General features: G+C 39.1%; 1 protein-coding gene across 2 annotated transcripts in view; it reads right to left on the minus strand.

The window, feature by feature from the left end:
* Nucleotides 1-3,737: 3,737 nt before the first annotated feature.
* The window catches only part of PCDH19 (protocadherin 19), a 131,249-nt gene continuing 117,811 nt past the window's right edge, over nt 3,738-17,175 (minus strand). For both annotated transcript variants that reach the window (XM_059158651.1, XM_059158650.1), the window contains exon 5: nt 3,738-9,537. In XM_059158651.1, coding sequence (XP_059014634.1) covers nt 8,948-9,537 — 590 coding nt within the window. In that variant the 3' untranslated portion in view covers nt 3,738-8,947. The remainder of the gene's footprint in view (nt 9,538-17,175) is intronic.

The raw sequence follows: 17,175 nt of genomic DNA on the forward strand, positions 1-17,175 counted from the left end.
TCTCAGTGCTTAGCATTGCATGTTACTCACTTCTGACATCCAAAATCCTGAAAACTACATCCCAGACTGAGAAAGTGCTATGCCACCAAGGCAAACTGGACAAGAACACTTCAACAGGAATATCAAAATGGATTTATCTTTAAATTCTTTATCTCAAAACCTCCTTTGAGGAAGTTGATGAATTCATTACCAAAGACTTTATGCGTGTAATTGAAATCATTCCTCCCTTCCCATTTTTTCCCTTGTCTGACCGCACTTCCAGGCTTAGCTCTCTGTCAGGGCCCTTGTTGACTGGGAAGAACAAGATAAAGGGCCTTTGGGAGCCTATCAACACTTCTTCAATTATACCTGAGCTATGAGGCAGGCACACGAACCAATTCCTAGGCCTCTGGCAGCCAAGTGCTCACAACTGATTCAGCCAATTTTCCCAGCAATTTTTTAACTCCTTGATATCTCTCCTGTGAAAAACTGGGGTTTCAATTTCTTTTTCAGATATGCCTCTCCTCCCCATGACCACTATCACCCTGCTTTATAGCCCTCAACCTCCCTTGTTCTCAACCAACTTCCTGGATCTAAAAAGTCACCAGAGCCTATTGTGAACATATATTGGGATTGACTCCAGCTATGCTGACCTGTAACACACATGAATCCAGCCTTGACAGATTGCTTGAACCCCAGAGGGACTGATGAATATAGGGTTACCAGACCTTCATTTCAAGGGCTGTTGACTAGCTAGAGTGCACAGACTCTAAAAGGAGCCATAGTCCTGTCATGCATGACTAATGCAACTTGAAAGGCAGACACTGGGTATAGAGAGAGTAGCAAGGTGCCTATGAGGCTGATCAAAAGCCCTCCGGCTTAAAAGTCCCACTGCTACAATCACTTCTTTGGACCATGACATTGGGTTCTCAAAGATCTCAGTTAAAATGTCAGTATGTTTTAAGACATTAGCATCCTATTATTAATATTCTAGTAAGGAAGAACATATCAGGTTGGTTACTTATCTCTTAAGAGTAGTTGAAAAGAGTAATAATTTCTAAGTAGACAGACATGGTTTTGAGTCCTAACTCTGCCGCTTAGTAGCTATGTAACCTTGGGCAAGTCCCCTAAACTCTCTGAGGCTCAATTTATGTGTATATAAAATGGAGATAATCATCATCTACTATGTAAGGTTACGGTGAGGATAAAATGAGATGATATTTCTAAAATGTCTGGCACATAAAATTCTGGCTTCCTTGTATCCAGCAGAGAAAAGATCTCTAGAAAAATGGGATGTGGCTACATTTTAGAGGTAATCTAGAGTGGAAAAGGAAGTGGGGGAGAAAATTACAAGAAAAGAGAACTCTGGTTGGGGAAAAGGGAGCATATTGGAAAACCTGGACATCTAAGGAAAATTAAGGCTTTGGGCACCTGGGGGGAAGTCAAGACACTGACACACAGAGAGAAGGAAAGTAGGGAAATGCTGGGGCCATTGCCACAGTTTCCCCCTCACCTTTGGGCAGAAACAGCAGAGGTTTCCAACAGGGCTCTGTGGACTGACTCCCCAACACACTGATCATTGAGAGAATGAGGTAGGGTTATAGCCAGCAAGCCAATAATTGCATGTCATTAAGAGAATCTTACATCACTTCTCAGTCATCCTCCTCCACATCAAAAGAAGCACATGACGAATGTGCGAAACATGCAAGTAACCCTGACCTACTTACATAAAGTAAGGTTAGGACTTAAAACTCTAAGAGAACACCTCTCCAGTCCCATTCAGGACAATTTTGTTTCACAGGTTAAGGGTCCCATCCCCTTATAAATGGTGGCATATCTATACCCCAAAACCAAAATAATGAAAATAGGTAGTCCTATCTATCCTTAGAGCAGCTGTCACCTCTTATCAGAAGCTTCCCTCTTAGAAGTTTCCCACCATGGTTTCTTGACCCCACACACAGCAAAAATCAATGACATCTGAAATGAGTCACAAGTACTTTGTTACCAAAATGAAGAAGTTTATTATTTTAATCATTTGCCTTGTTTTGTTTTATAAACTTGAATAGCTTTGAGGTTATGACTCTAATCTGGTAACTATCCCACTTTTGGCAGAGGTACAGTAGCTGTCCATGACCTTGAATGTACTTGTGTTCCATGTATGAATGCCCTTCATCATGTGACAACTGATTTCTTTTTCTTGCTTATTCCCTGAAGGATATTATTTTTTTTTTTTCAATGTATTTCTTTTTTTTTTTTTTTTATTTTTTATAAACATATATTTTTTATATACATATATTTTTATCCCCAGGTCTGTGAATCACCGGGTTTACACACTTCACAGCACTCACCAAATCACATACCCTAAGGATATTATTTTAAGGAGGAATTTCCATTCCTTTTTGAGGCCAAAAAAAAAAAAAAAAAAAAAAAAAAAAGGTAAATAGAACAGGGTAAGAGATACTTCTTTTCCTTGCACTTTTGGTGTGGGCTAACAAATAAGCACTCATAATGGCTTCCTATGACTTCATGGCCTCCAAGCTAGTGACCCATCAGCCTCCTTCCAATACATCTTTATGAACATCTGTGAGTCTGTGTGAACATCTGTATTTACATCTGCATATGTGATTTCATTTGTCCCAGCAGGTCTGTGCTCGCATTCTGATAAAACCTGTTAAACTGCAGCGTCAAGAATCTGGCTATTGTGGGGCGCCTGGGTGGCTCAGTGGGTTAAGGCCTCTGCCTTCAGCTTGGGTCATGATCCCAGGGTTCTGGGATCGAACCCCGTATCGGGCTCTCTGCTCGGCGGGGAGCCTGCTTCCTCCTCTCTCTCTCTGCCTGCCTCTCTGCCTACTTGTGATTTCTGTCTGTCAAATAAATGAATAAAATCTTAAAAAAAAAAAAGAATCTGGCTATTGCTATGGCTTTAGGGCTCATTCTGGGGGATGAGAAGCACATTCAATTTAATACAGGTGGGTAGAGGTAACAGGAAGCTGGAGATCCAGGGCAAGAGTGGATTTCCTTGAGATCATTTTTTTAATAGTCCAGAGAGACTAGGTCGTGCTGAAGCAAGTTGGTCTTTAACCACTAAAGGCACTATTTGGAACTGTTCTGTCATGCCCCCTTTTTACTCTACTGGGATTTTTTCCCCTGCCAGTTGCAGCCAGAATGAATACTTACAGTCCAAGTGCTAAGTCCCAGAGAACAACAGTTTGGATAAAGAAAGATTATCTGGATTTATACTGCAGCCTCGTTATGTGCAAAGTCAGAGCCTGTTGCTTCATGTTCAAACCCGAAGGCATCAAAAGGGCAGCCAGGTCATCTTTGTTTCAAACTCTCTTTTCTCCTGCTGTCAGCTTCTACTACTTCTCACCTTTTTAAAATTAATTCTTCAAAGAAGTCCCACTGTGAAGTTGGCCTGAAATGGTTATTCTTAAGGAATAGTTTTAGTGCTCTTGTTTAAAGTACCACCCAGAAAATTCTTTACCATTCTAGATATGAATGGGTCTCTCTCCTCAGAAAATGGTATTAACTGGGATGGGAAGGAGGGGAGGCACTCAGGAAATGACTGGAGACTAGTCAAAGGAAGAATCCCCTCAGTTGGAGAGTTGGCAACAGTGTGAAGTGGAAAAGGGAAGAGGAACCCTCTGGGCCTGAACAGCAGTGACCCCGCCAAGGGCTGGTTACCTCCTTGGCCTAATAGTTACTCCATCCTGGAGCCAGCCAATGCTCTCTAAGACACATTTCACCCAACACTCAACAATTTTTCCATAATAGCCTTTAATACTAAAATGCATTAAATTTTTGAAGCAGAGAAAACACATTTAAGGGGGAAACAGAGAACCACCAGATAAAAGGAAACAATGTGGCAGATAACACCATTTAAAACATAACTGTAATAATTTAATAAAGCTGCTTTATCATTTTCATAAAATAGACAGTGGTGATTCTTTTTTGTCTTTTTTTCTTTTTACAATGATTCAATCACTGTGAAAATGTACATAACATACAGATCAGCATATACAACGATTTCATCTTCATATAATCAGCAACAGAGACTGCTTAATGAGACATACTGCACTTGCATCCCTCTAAATTTCCACCCTGGTTTGACAGGTAAACAGTAATAGTGTCATCAGGCTCATTCCCCTCACTAGAGGAGCGAAGGCATAAGCCTTTTGCAACCAATACCTTAGCATTCAAATAGCACAAGGAGGTATTTGTTGCTGAATATCTAGCTTGAGCTAGTCTGGATCTTGGTCATTAAAGTTTGTATCCTAGCCTTTCTCAGCTGAACGCCATCCAGTGCCAGTAAAAATCTACTTAACCAGTGTTGTAATGGAGTTAGCTGGTTTGTTTGCTAAGGTTGACAGCAACTTTCAGTTAGTAACAAGGTCATCTTTAATTGCCAACACAGCTGGATCAACAATCAACATCATCAGTTTTCCCTAATGACCTACAGTGCTTTCCAATCAAGATCAGGTTTTCGTGGGTTGTTCTTTACCAAGAGCGCTTTGCAATATACATTTCAGACAAGGTGGTTGATTTTCTTTGTTTTACAAAAGCAATATGAGTTCTATGTGAAATTAACTCACTTTTGCACAAGTGACCCACAGGCCAATTCCAGCCTCACAAGAAAACAAAGAGAGCTGCAACAACTTCATTAAGACAATGTGTTTTGCTCCGGAATATTTCATTATCAATATAAAGCCACCCAGTCCCAGCCCCACCCCCAACACATCCCCTTTGAATATTACTTGGTTACATACTTAAACTAAAGAACAACATCTCAATACACTTCAGCGTCAGCAGATACAATTTGACTCATGAAATGACATCCTTAAATGTAATTTTACTGAGAAGGCAAACACTAGGACTGTATACAATGGACTTCTTAAGCTCATGTATGCCAGGTTTTGAAAGTCAATTAGGGTCTTATTACCCTGGGTAAAGAGCCAAGTGGACCAGACTTGTCAGGATGCTTTGGGGGAACATTCAACATCAAAATGATCCCCATAGACTAAATTTGGAATTCCAACTAGAACTCCTATTATGTACAATAATAATCCTTTTCCCACCCTGGATGCCCAATTGAGCTATCCCCTAAACCCCCTGCCTCTCCCCAAACTGCCCTTTGTCCTTGCTGCCTCAAGTGGACCACTTTTCTCTTGCTTGTTAATGATACAAAAGAACAATATGAAAAGTTCAATTGAATTCCCATCATACAGTCAGTTGTATACTGAAGGAACACTATCAGGATGATACACTGGGTGTTGCTAATTTTCATAGTTCTACATTGTTTACCCCTTAACAGTTTTGATTCATGATCAGCGGATCACCATGTCAACAAATGAGCTTAAATGGGCAGCTTACATGCAATTAGCTCTATTAGGCAGGTTTACTCTGGAGCAGTGATACTCAAAGTGGGGTCCCTGGATCATCAGCAGGAGCATCACCTTGGAATTTTTAACCAGGCAAAGACCCAGGATCTACCCCAGGCCCACTGAAACTCAAATTGTGGGGTCCATCAACCTGTGTTTTAACAAGCCCTCAACCTTTAGAGGCCATCTGATCCATATGAATTACTAGGCCTCACGCCAGCACTTTTGTTTCAGTTGGTCTGGGTGAGAGCAGAGAATTATCAATTCTGAGAAGTTCCCGCGTGATGTGGTTGCTGCTGATTCAAAGACTATACTTCAAGAACAACTGCCTTTTAAGAACTGCAGGATCCCTTGGCCTATTACCTATTTGGACAATGAGGTGGACCACAATTTACTCTACTGGCTTTAAGAGGATCAAAGAGAGTTTCATTCTGAACAGGGCCAAAGATCAGTCAATAGAATAGAAAAAAAAAGAGATTCCACACAGCGTGGCTCTCTTCTTCTTCCTATTCTTTGTATATAGCATATTCCCGTATTTGGAAAAAAGCAATCAATGCAAACTAAAGCCTTTATATTGCATGAAGAAGTTTACCTGTCCAAGGATGTGCCCAATGCAGCTGTTGAGAAAAGCAAGTCATGCCTCAACACCAACTCCTTCCCAAAAGGGCCATCAGAATAGATGGAATAGAACTCCCTAGAATTTAGGAACTGAAACTTCCCCCTTACATTGAAATGTGTAACATGTTTAGAGAGGGGGGAAAAGGAAGAATATTTGGTTCTCTGACATTATGTGGCTTTTCATCTTGAAAAGAAGAAGGGAAAAAGATGAGCCAAAAGGAAATCTAGGATCCTTGCACAGAATTCCTGCTTGCAGCATATTTTGTCTATAAAACTAGCTTACAAGGCCCTCCTAGGACGCACTTGTGCTTCTGGGAGTGTGTATACATCAGACAGTTGTAGAAAGAGGGAAAAAAAGATACTTTCCTTAGAGGGGAATTCTCTGAACATGCTCAATAAAGGGTTTAGGAGCCCCCCCAAAAAAATCTCTGACTTCCCACTGAGAAAAAAAGTATTTTGATAAAAAAAGGGGGGGGGGCGATTGGTCTGTAGCTTGAAACTGAGTTCTGAAAAAAATGGGGGAAAATATCAAAATCAATACCACTGCTACTCTAACCATTTTCAACCTGGCTGGTAAGAGACATGGCAGCCAGTGCCCTCTCTGGCTCAACAGCTATATAATATTTAACATTCCCACTTGCCACAATCTTCTCAGCTCCCTCATTCTCTCTGAGCATAGTAGGAAATACACCTGTACAAAAAACTGTCAAATCTAACTCGAAAGTGACCTTGGTATGGTAGCTAACAACACAGTATCAGGATGGATCAGGTGAAGAACAGTCTAAATTCTATAGGCACCCATCATAACTTATAGGAAAAAAATAATTTTAATGTGTTTATCAAATAGTCACTTGAAAACACAAATATATACCTAATTCAAAATCTGCTAAAATGAAATGAATCATAGAGGGAAAAAAGTATATGAGAGCTAATGAAATGAGCTTTATGGTAATTAATCTCTAATTATATCAGTCTCAAGGGGTATTTTCAGCCACACCAGTATTTTGCATGAGGTAGTATTCAGCACAGAATAAGAAAGAAGGATGAATTTATAGTTTCATTATGGGTTCTTTTTCAGAAATATTCTCTCCTTCCTACCTAACCCCATCCCTACTGCCTTACCTACCAGCCTCCCTCAAAACCCTCCCTCCCATAAAGGAAAATATTCCTAGTAATGTATAAAGCCAAGAACTCAGACAAAAGTAACGAAAACATTTAAAAGATCTCACTTATTCAACTAAACTTAAGAAAATAAATCCTTTTTTTTTTTTTTTTTTTTTTTTTTTTGCATTTTCATGGTCTTACCTCTAAGCCTTTTTTCTGGGTACTCTTGAATTTCAAAAAATGAAACAAATGAGAACAGAACCACACTTGTTGCTCTAGAAACAACTTCTTTAAGACTAAGGCAGAGCAAATGTGACATATCTGTTTAGTTTTAAATAATGAACTCTAAGGCTGCAAGAATACTATGTTGGCTACTAAATATTAATAAACACTAAATGGGGGAGTTGGAGAAATGTTAAACAAAAAAAGAATGTGAGTAACAAACTTGTTAGTAATAAAAGGTGTATTCTTAGCCTACAGCAAAGAGTTAGCTAAATCTAAAGGATTTTCAATAGTTTCCTGTTCACATTTTTAATTTTAAAAAGAAGTATTAGTCATAAAAAGATGAGTTCAAGTGTCCAAGTGTCTCCATTTAGAAGGCACAATAATTGGATTAGTGATGCTATTACTGGTCACCTATCTTTTTCTAAATGTACACTTTGTACTCTTACTCTATTCCTATTTATTATCCAACAATACAGAGCAACATGGAGTTCTCAATTCCAGCCCCCAACATGCTTTGCAGTCTAATTCAAATTGTGGCTGGGAAACACTGAATCAGGAAGTGTGTGTCGGAAAAGATGCTAATTTAGATCTCAAAATAGATTCAGTCTTTTTGAGTTTTAGATGATTGGAGACAGGGAATTTCTAAGCCTGGAAACTGATAACTTCAGGAGCAACTTTCCCATTCAGGGCCTGAAAATTTTAAAGAATGATGCCATAAAACTTTCAGCACAGTAGTTCTGACAACTGCAAAATGAACAGCAGAATATCCAAAAATGACTTTCTGTAATGATCTATCACTGATAAGGGCAAAAGACTGAAAGGCAGGAGAAATATTCTGCAAGGTGGTGAGTAACCAGTACATGGGTATCCTCCATGAGTGAGTATCTTCCAAGTTTTCAATCTATATGTGTGGTGTCGCTCATTCACTGGCCATCTCAGTTTTTTGCACTTTGTTTTTGTCTATAGTTTATTTTTTTAAGAAAAAAAAAAAAACCAACTTCTAAAAGCCTTTTCCTATCACCACACACATAGCAATTTGCAATATCAAATACAACAATAGCACAGCAGGCAAAAGGGTTCTTAAAGCAGGGGTGTCCACAGCAAAGTAGTGGCATTGGAAAGTACTCAAGCTTCAGAAACAACCTTTTGGGGGCTCAATTTCACATCACTGAATCAATGAATAGTACACAATAAATGACCATTAACTTGTCTACACTATAAAACAGTGGCAAGCTTATTAAAGGTGTCCAGAGATTTCTCTTTTTTTGTTTTTGTTGTTGTTTTTAAATGTAATCCTCCACAGACAATGGTAATTTATATTATAATTTTGACATAGAAAAATATATAAATTCAAACACTTCATACATAATACTTTTCACAACTGAATTTGTCTCTGTTTCCCCAACATCAAGGCCCCATGAACAACCCAAGCCAAAGCTAATTTGCTTCAACTGAACACCCCTGCTGCCTGTTGAAACGAGAGGGATTGTCACAGAATAACAGTCACTTATAAACAATATATTGAGGGAAAGCTCTGAAATAACAACCACTCAAGAACCAACCATTGGTGAGCAATCAAAACAATCAGCTCCTGCTTCCTCGATAACCAGCATGGTTTCTCCCTCTTCTTCCCCGAGACTGCTTTAGAGAACGATATCCTTCAGACGCTTCACACCAGGAGACCCTTTGTCAGGACCCTCCTTCAGAGTGGGGTTGACCTCATACATGACTTTCTCGTTGTCAGCTCCACGGGGTTCAGCTTCAGAGGGACGAGATGGGCCATTGTTGATATACTGCTCCAGATCATGGGCCGGGGGTGCCAGGGCAACGGTGTAAGACGCCGAGGGCTTGGTGGGCAGAGGGCTCTTGAGGTGCAGGGGGGAGGTGACAGGGCTAATAGCTTCACAGCCATTGCCCGCCTCCCGGATAGCACCGCTGACCTTGGGGCTGCAGATGGTCACATCGACAGTTCTCCTGCCTTTCAAGGCAGGCCTCTCCTCAGCTGGGGGGTCATTGACATCTTTTCCGAAGGTTGCAAAAGTCCGCTTGGTGGGGCCGCAGTCGTCATAAGCCTCAATATCAGCAGCAGTAGCTTCAATGGACAGTGCAATGACATTCCTCATGTGCTCAGGGGACTTGGAGCGGGTGGGCATGGGATTCCGGGGCATCCAGCACCTGTCAGAGTGGCCAAGAATCCGACATTCTTCCCTGCAATGAAATCCTTCATTCTGATCTGTTTGGAGAAAATAAAATGTCGATTACATCAGCTTTTCCCAGGAATCATTGTTACTCCCCAGTGTTCTGGTTTCTTAGGTACCCATGGGCCCTTTTGGGAAATGGCACTTTTAGATAGTCCTTTATTGCCTTTTGGGACAGGTGTAAAGAATTGGATTTTTAAAAGGCCGTAAATCTCGCCCTGTTTACTCCTTTCTTTTATTATTATTTTTGTTGTTCTCACTGCTGACAAAACTAAAAACCTAAAGGGAAACACATTATGATGAAAAAAATGTATTTTTAAAAAGATTAATCCTGAGTGTCAAGGTGCTGAGAGTCAGCATTTTTATCAACAACTCCTGCTAAAAGTCAGCTGCATTTGAAACTGGTTCCAGCAGAAGAGGGAGTAGAGGCAGAGCGGAAATTCAACAGTCAATGTATCTGAGAAGTCTTGGCCATACTTTTGAGCAACAGCCCTGCCAACCGTGTTTCCACCCTACTTGTCAGTGATACGACATGCTTAATTTTAGATTGGTATTGCGCTTTCTTTGAAAACCCAATCACTTCACTTCTTTTTGGCCATCAGTTCCACCAGCCAATCTTCTCACTAAGTTATTTACATGACTTGATTTCCCATTAGAAGGCATATACTGAGATCTTTTCCTTCCATCTGACCCATAAGTTTTGATTGACCCTATGCACACCTCACTCATAAGCTGAGCATCATTTAATTATACTCAACCAGCCATCCCTCCTTATTTTCCTTATCTGTAGTTTTGTTAGGGTCATATTTATTTTTTTTTAAGATTTTGTTTACTTATTTTGACAGAGAGAGATCACAAGTAAGCAGAGAGGCAAGCAGAGAGAGGGGGAAGCAGGCTCCCTGCTGAGCAGAGAGCCCGAAGCGGGACTCAATCCCAGAACCCTGGGATCATGACCTGAGCCGAAGACAGAGGCTTAACCCACTGAGCCACCCAGGTGCCACATTAGGATCATATTTCTTAAAGAAATCTTTCATGGATTACTTTAACTCTATTTTAGAAGATCTCAGCAGTTGAAATTCATAATTATTGCTGAGACTTTTTCCTCTTCTCAAATCAGGTTCATTTAGAGTTAAGGCTTTAATTTGACTCTTGGAGAGGCTTTGTACATGGTTTTCATCAAGGCATGGGCCCAGGGTTAATTTCTGCTTGTCCATTGGAAAATTGTTCATCTTCCAGATCCATTTTTATTTATATTACATTCTTGTGTGAGGATGACCTAATCCAAATTTTCATCACATTATATAGAGCATCAAAATATGAGCAGTTTAACATTTACAGAAAACCTTAGGGCAGGATCCAAGGAGGTGGGGAGACAAGAAAAGACTGGAAAAAAAAAGCATGCCAAAAGACGTTGAAAATATATTCTGTGATTGCTTTTTTGCTGGGGGAAGAAGTCTGAAATTCAGGGTTTTGCCTGATAATAGTCTATATATAACATACCTTCCTTATATACTTGTATTTCTTTGTTTGCTTCTTATTTTTAAATAGTAAATGACATAGCAAAGAGGCAATGTTCTGCCTCATCTATCAGAAGTTATTTTGGTAAAGGGGCACATATGAGGGGAGGCTCAAGAAACAATGGTTGAATTGGATGTATACCTCACCAGTTGGAGAAAAGGCATTGGAAACCACTAGATGTCAAGGCCTAATCCTGGCTGAGTCCAGATTTCAACACAACTCTGGGAACGGCCTTTGACATAGTTTAAACACTGAAAAGCCAATCAAAGTTAAGACCCTTTCAGTGTACTGGGACACAACTTGCCAATTGATATTTAAGATGGCCATATTATGCTCCTTTTCAGTGGTGGAGAATAAAACACCCAGAATTTTGTAGATATGAAGCCAAATAACAAATAAGCATTTTCACCAGAAAGATAAGTGCCTTCTACATAGATAGGGCAATGCTTCTGTGAATTCCAGCATAGTTCCACATTAGGGTTGCATGACCACCTCTACAAAAAAAAAGAGTTGTCAAAGCCTTTTCTCTGCCTCTTCCCAGCAAACTCTCTCAGAGCTGCCCTCTGATACCTATCATCATTCCAAATGTGTATGTCCAGGAGACAGAAAATATGAAAGTAAGGAAAACATGCTGGAATGTACTTAGGAAACATTTGTTTTGTATAGAGTCCAACGTCAGTGGGAGAGTACAGATGATCCACCCACAATCAGTTTCATCCAAATCCACTGTTTTCCCAGGAAGCACCCAAGATCCCTCCAGTAGGACAGAATTCACATGTTCAGGGTTTCCAAAAAAGATGTTTTGTTCTTTCTTCTCCATCTCCTCTGAAGTCCATATCATACCTTTCCAAGAAATAGCTCTAAAGAATTAGTGTATTTGTTCTGAGGTAAAGATTAAGGAGGTGTAAATTGGGAAATAGTTTAATAACTAACTTCTATTTCTACAAATATGAGTAAGAGGGTCCTGGAAGCCAGCAAAAAGAAAAAAAAATGTCCAGAAGACTATGAGATCCCTCTCCTTTTGTTCCTAATTTATAGCACCAAGTCATGAAGGACTTAGTCTCTGAACCTTGGAACCATGGACATTTGACCAGCTATTAAGAGGAAATCCCAGCTGACCTTCAGACTGATATTATTGGTCACTTAGTCACACACCTAAAGTAGAACTGTGGGGAATTATAATCTAGCAGAATCATCCCAATGAGCTCAATATATAGCTCTCATTTGAGTTTTTAGTATCAAGTAGCTGACCTTCCAATTTGGAGATGCAGGGTTTTTTTTTTTTTTTTTTAACATATTTCAGTAGGAGAATGCCATCCATGTGTTATACTGAATGCAAGTACAGTGCTCTTTCCCATATTAGACTGCTTCAAATGAACAGCATGGGAAGACCTGGATCCCCACCACACACAGAAGGAGAGGAGAGAATCCAGAGACAGACACCTGTAAGATCTTATGAATCTAGGCAGAACAGAGCAGAGAACTCAGTCTTAGAAGCTTCTCTGCAAAGACAGTACTCACTTTCAACTTACCCACTGCCTAAATGGATAAATTACCCCCCAAACCCAGGACGAGGAAAGGGTAAACTCACTCAGCATCCCCAGGACTGTGATCATAAGCCTACACATCAATATCACTAAACCTATTCCAGCCCTATATAGGATTAAAAAAATAAGTATTTTTTGGATTAAGTATGTGAACTTATATGTTCACTGCTCTTACCTCAATGCAGCCAAAGACTTGAATCTAAGAGACTCATTTCCTCACAGTGTTTCACGCCTGGCTTAGATCTGATATCTTTTATTTCTTTAAATCCTTACTAAGAGCAGTGACTTGCTGTTTATCATTTTTAGTATCAAACAACACTCGAAGACATTGGTGTCAGTTCAATGTGATGAGTATTGGGTGTTATATGCAACTAATAAATTATTGAACACTACATCTGAAAATAATGATGTACTCTGTTTGCTAATTGAATTTAAAACAAAAATCTAACCTGGCTTTAGTGTTTATAGCAATGTGAAATATGAAAGAGAACATGTTGAATATAGATAGGCAAGAAGAATGTCTTTCCAGCCAAAGGTAAACTACATTCACAAATGTTTTGCAGGTATATTACTTTTTCAAAAGCCAAAACTTCAGTTTAGTAAGGAAATTGCATATTAAAAGTGAGAAAGTCACAATACAAAGCCCCTTAAGAATAGCAATGAAGTCAGACCAGATGTGAAAAAGCAAATAAACTACTTCTGGAATAGCATAGGACTGGTAGAGGTTATGTGCCTGCCATCATGTAGTGCTGGGGCTAGGGATGGAGGTATGAGAGTAGAGAGGAACCATTTTGTATCATAAAAAATAGTTGTCAAAAAAATTAACTGTCAAGATGTAGGCTTCAGCTAAAACAGAGGTCAGCTAATAATTCACTAATTCCCTGCTAAGATTCCTCTTATGTGTCTATTTATGACTCTATACCTTGTTACATCTTGATCAGAGCCTACAAAAAGCAAAATGTAAACCTCTAAAATCCACATATAGTTGTGGAAATTCAAACACATTGTCAGGTACAGATAAATGAAGGCAGATGTCTTTAATTCAAATGTATAAATAATTAGGGGTGAATAATGAGTTTGCAAATTGGTCTTTCCTGATTCTGAACTTGTCCCTAAGGTTTACAAAAATAAATAGGTAAAACACATAAGTTCGGAAAAGGAACACACAAATCTCAAAGCCATTCTTTTGATCAGGTTTAGACCAAAATTCAAAATACAGAGAAAAAAATACATACTATCACTTCAATCTAGGTGGTAATATGTAGTTGGTCACAATATGTCCTTAGTGACCTTGGTGACAGAAACCTAGAACCTCTGGAAAAAAAAATATATATCTTAGGGGTGCCTGTGTGGCTCATTTGGTTAGGCGTTTGCCTTTGGCCCAGGGATCTGGGATCAAGCCCTGCATCAGGCTCTCTGTTCAGCAGGAGTCTGCCTCTCCCTCTGTGATCTCTCTTGCTTTTGTTCTCTCCCAAATATATAAACAAAATCTTAAAAAAAATTTTTTTTATTTTGCCTCAAATAAAAGGCATAAGATACAACAATGATTAAGACATGATGGATAGGGAAGTAATTCAAATAGAAAAAGGAAAGAATATGTTATTTTGTGCAAATATTAACAAATCTTTTTGCAGCAATTTCTACCCTCCTCATAAAACCACGATCTCTTCAGATGTAGGCAAACAATGTGCTTCCACACCAGAAGGAGCCTACACATGGTCCCAACCAAAGTAAAAGAAGAAAATGATGAAAATGCTATCTTAGGCTTTGCTAAAACTCTCTAAGTCCTGGTGGAATAGAAGAGCTAAGAAGCTCTGTTGGGTTTGTATAGATGTCCAGCCACAATGGATGTGTTCAATAATGCTGCAGGTCTTTATTGTGATTCAGAGTTTGGATGTATTTAACTCAAAGATATCAATGATCAGAGACAAAAAACTAGCATAGAAAAGTTCAAGGTAACAGTTAACAAGAGCTATGGGCTACCTCCTCAAAAGTGATCTGCAGTCAATGAGGCAGAAAGGGAAAGTTAAAGTGAGTTCCAGTTCCTAAGAGCTCAAGTAGTTAATTACTTCTAAGTAGCAGCAGTAACATAATCTATAAGCAAGTGATATGTAAATCAGGAAAGCTTCCTGGATTATACTCACATGCATCCACTTAGCTTAATCTACATCACCCCCTGAGCAAAATAATCTACAACAAAAGCAATTTTTGTAAGATATAATGGAGGGGATGGTAGCACCAATTATGAACAGGTTAAGTGTTGTCAAAATTTCTCATGTGTGCCTAATCAAGAAAACATAACTGCTAGGAAATATCCCCCCTTATATTTATATTATATAATACTCTTATATTAAATATACCTACCTCTTAATCATCTGAAGCACACATAATGAACTGCACCCAAATATCTATATCTATATTTAATATTTAGAAATAGAACCACTTATTGGTAGGGATTGGCAATGTGCCAGCTAAAACACTGGATTTCCTGGCCTCCCTTGTCAAAAGGCGTGGCCATTTAACTAAGATTGGACCAATGTTTTGAAGGCAGGATGTCAAGAAAACTTCTTAATAGGAGGAGGGGGGTGATGTAGCTGGAGAGACCCTTTTGTCCTTATTCCTTCCTGCTTTGTCCTGCCTGGAATGGAGACATGATGGCCGGATCTATAGTATCCATCTTACCACCATGAAGCAACCCTGAAGATGGAAGCCACATGCCTATGGATAGCAGAATAGAAAGGTGGAAGAGCTCTGGGATACCAAATATATTATAGACCCACCTCACTAGACCTGAACTTCTTTCATATAAGAGGAAAAATAAGCCTCTCTCTTGGTTAGGCCATCAATTCATTTTCTTTAGTGGGAGAGGAGAGTCTTTATTACCAGCAGTTGAACACTATTTATAACTGATACATTATCCCCTGAAGTCTCCGTTTAAATTTAACTTTCTCAAGGAATCCCTGATCCCTTAGAGAGACCACCACTTCCTTTTATAACACTCATTATAGTTATCTAATATTTATATTCAGTGTTAGCTTATAAACTCTAAATGAATGAAGATTATATTTATTTTGTTCCCTCCCATACCCTAAGAAGCTAGCATAGAGCTGGCACTCAGTAACAGTTTAATGCGATTGGATAAAAAAAGGTATATAAGTGATAGCAATAAAAAAAACTTTAGTCAGCACACCAGATACTGTGCCACTGATACAACTCCTAAAAGTGGAAATTACTATTCTATTTAGTAGAAACACCAAGAAAACCTACAAAGAAAACTGGATGGTTGTGTCACAAATAATAAAGTAAATGTAGCACTTAAGAAATATTAAAGTCAAGTGTCATCTTAGCCACTTCAGTGGTTTCCTAAATACTATATGCAGGTCTTAAAGAAATGTACCATGATTTGATGTGCAGTTGAAAATATATTTGTCATGTGCTTCGGAATTTTCAATTTTAACAACAGTTAATAGGCCTGTACTCTAATAAGTTAACAATGCAATAAGCAGAAACAACTATTTTATTAAATGAATGTGTTATTCAAATATCAAGCATTGTTTTCTTGGCATCAAACACAACTGCTGCTAATTCCTATAAAATTGAAACTAAAAATGGGACCTTATAGTGAGCCTTTGAGACCAACTGCAGATGCTGACTCTTTCTGGCAAAACTAATTAAAATATGGATGGCAAAATTAATGTCCCAAATATTCCAGGAATTACCAAAAGAAATAATTATCCTGGAAAGAGTTCTTAAAAGCATTTTAAGGCCTGCAAAGTCAAGGGAAAGAACATCTGTAACTTAACAGGGCAAGGAGAGTAGCAATGGGCTCAGTGAAAGAGGAAAGAGGGGAAGGAAAGAAGGGATGAAGGAATGAAGACAGGGAAGGAGGAAAGAAGGAAGGAAGGAAGAAGGAAGGGAAGAGAGGAAGGGAGGAAGAGAGAGGAGCTGGAAATATTATCCAGGCTTTAAACATTCTGTCTTGGGTTTGATCTGATTGACATATTAAGGACTGGGCTTCTTTTGGGTGTTTAGAGAAACTAACAAAAGTTCAATAAGAGCTTAGGACTTTGCAAAATGACAACTTCCCAGAGTACTCCCAGGCTGTAATTCTGAAAGGAGTTTACACTCACTTCCTAAAGGATCCAAAGTTTTGGCAAGAAAAGTTGGGGTTCCATCTATAAAATATTCAAGGACACATCAGTGAAGGCTGAGATATTCCTAGAGATTCATGAACCAATGACACCAAGATAACCAGCAGTCGCTCTAGTGTAATAAGTAAATCACAAATTACACTACAATGCCTTGTCTCTTTCTCACCCCCTTCTTCTCTTTCTTTCAGAATTTTCTGACATTTTGGTTCCTCCCTAATACTTCCTTTTTCTTCTTCTGTTCCCTAGCATCCGACTTGTTAGCAGCCCTTCTCACAGCACTATGGTCTGACAGACAACAGGTAGAAGGAGTAAGATGCCAGAACCGTGATGATACTCAGAACACCTATGTAGTATTATTTGATGGATGCCAAAGGAGAGCTATCCAAAAGCCAGCCCTTGTAACAGAGAGAGAAATCCCCACATTTTTCATTCAGCCAGGTACAAGCATTAAAGGTCT

Source organism: Mustela lutreola, chromosome X, assembly GCF_030435805.1.
Source record: "Mustela lutreola isolate mMusLut2 chromosome X, mMusLut2.pri, whole genome shotgun sequence".
In the NCBI taxonomy this organism is placed as follows: Eukaryota; Metazoa; Chordata; class Mammalia; order Carnivora; family Mustelidae; genus Mustela; species Mustela lutreola.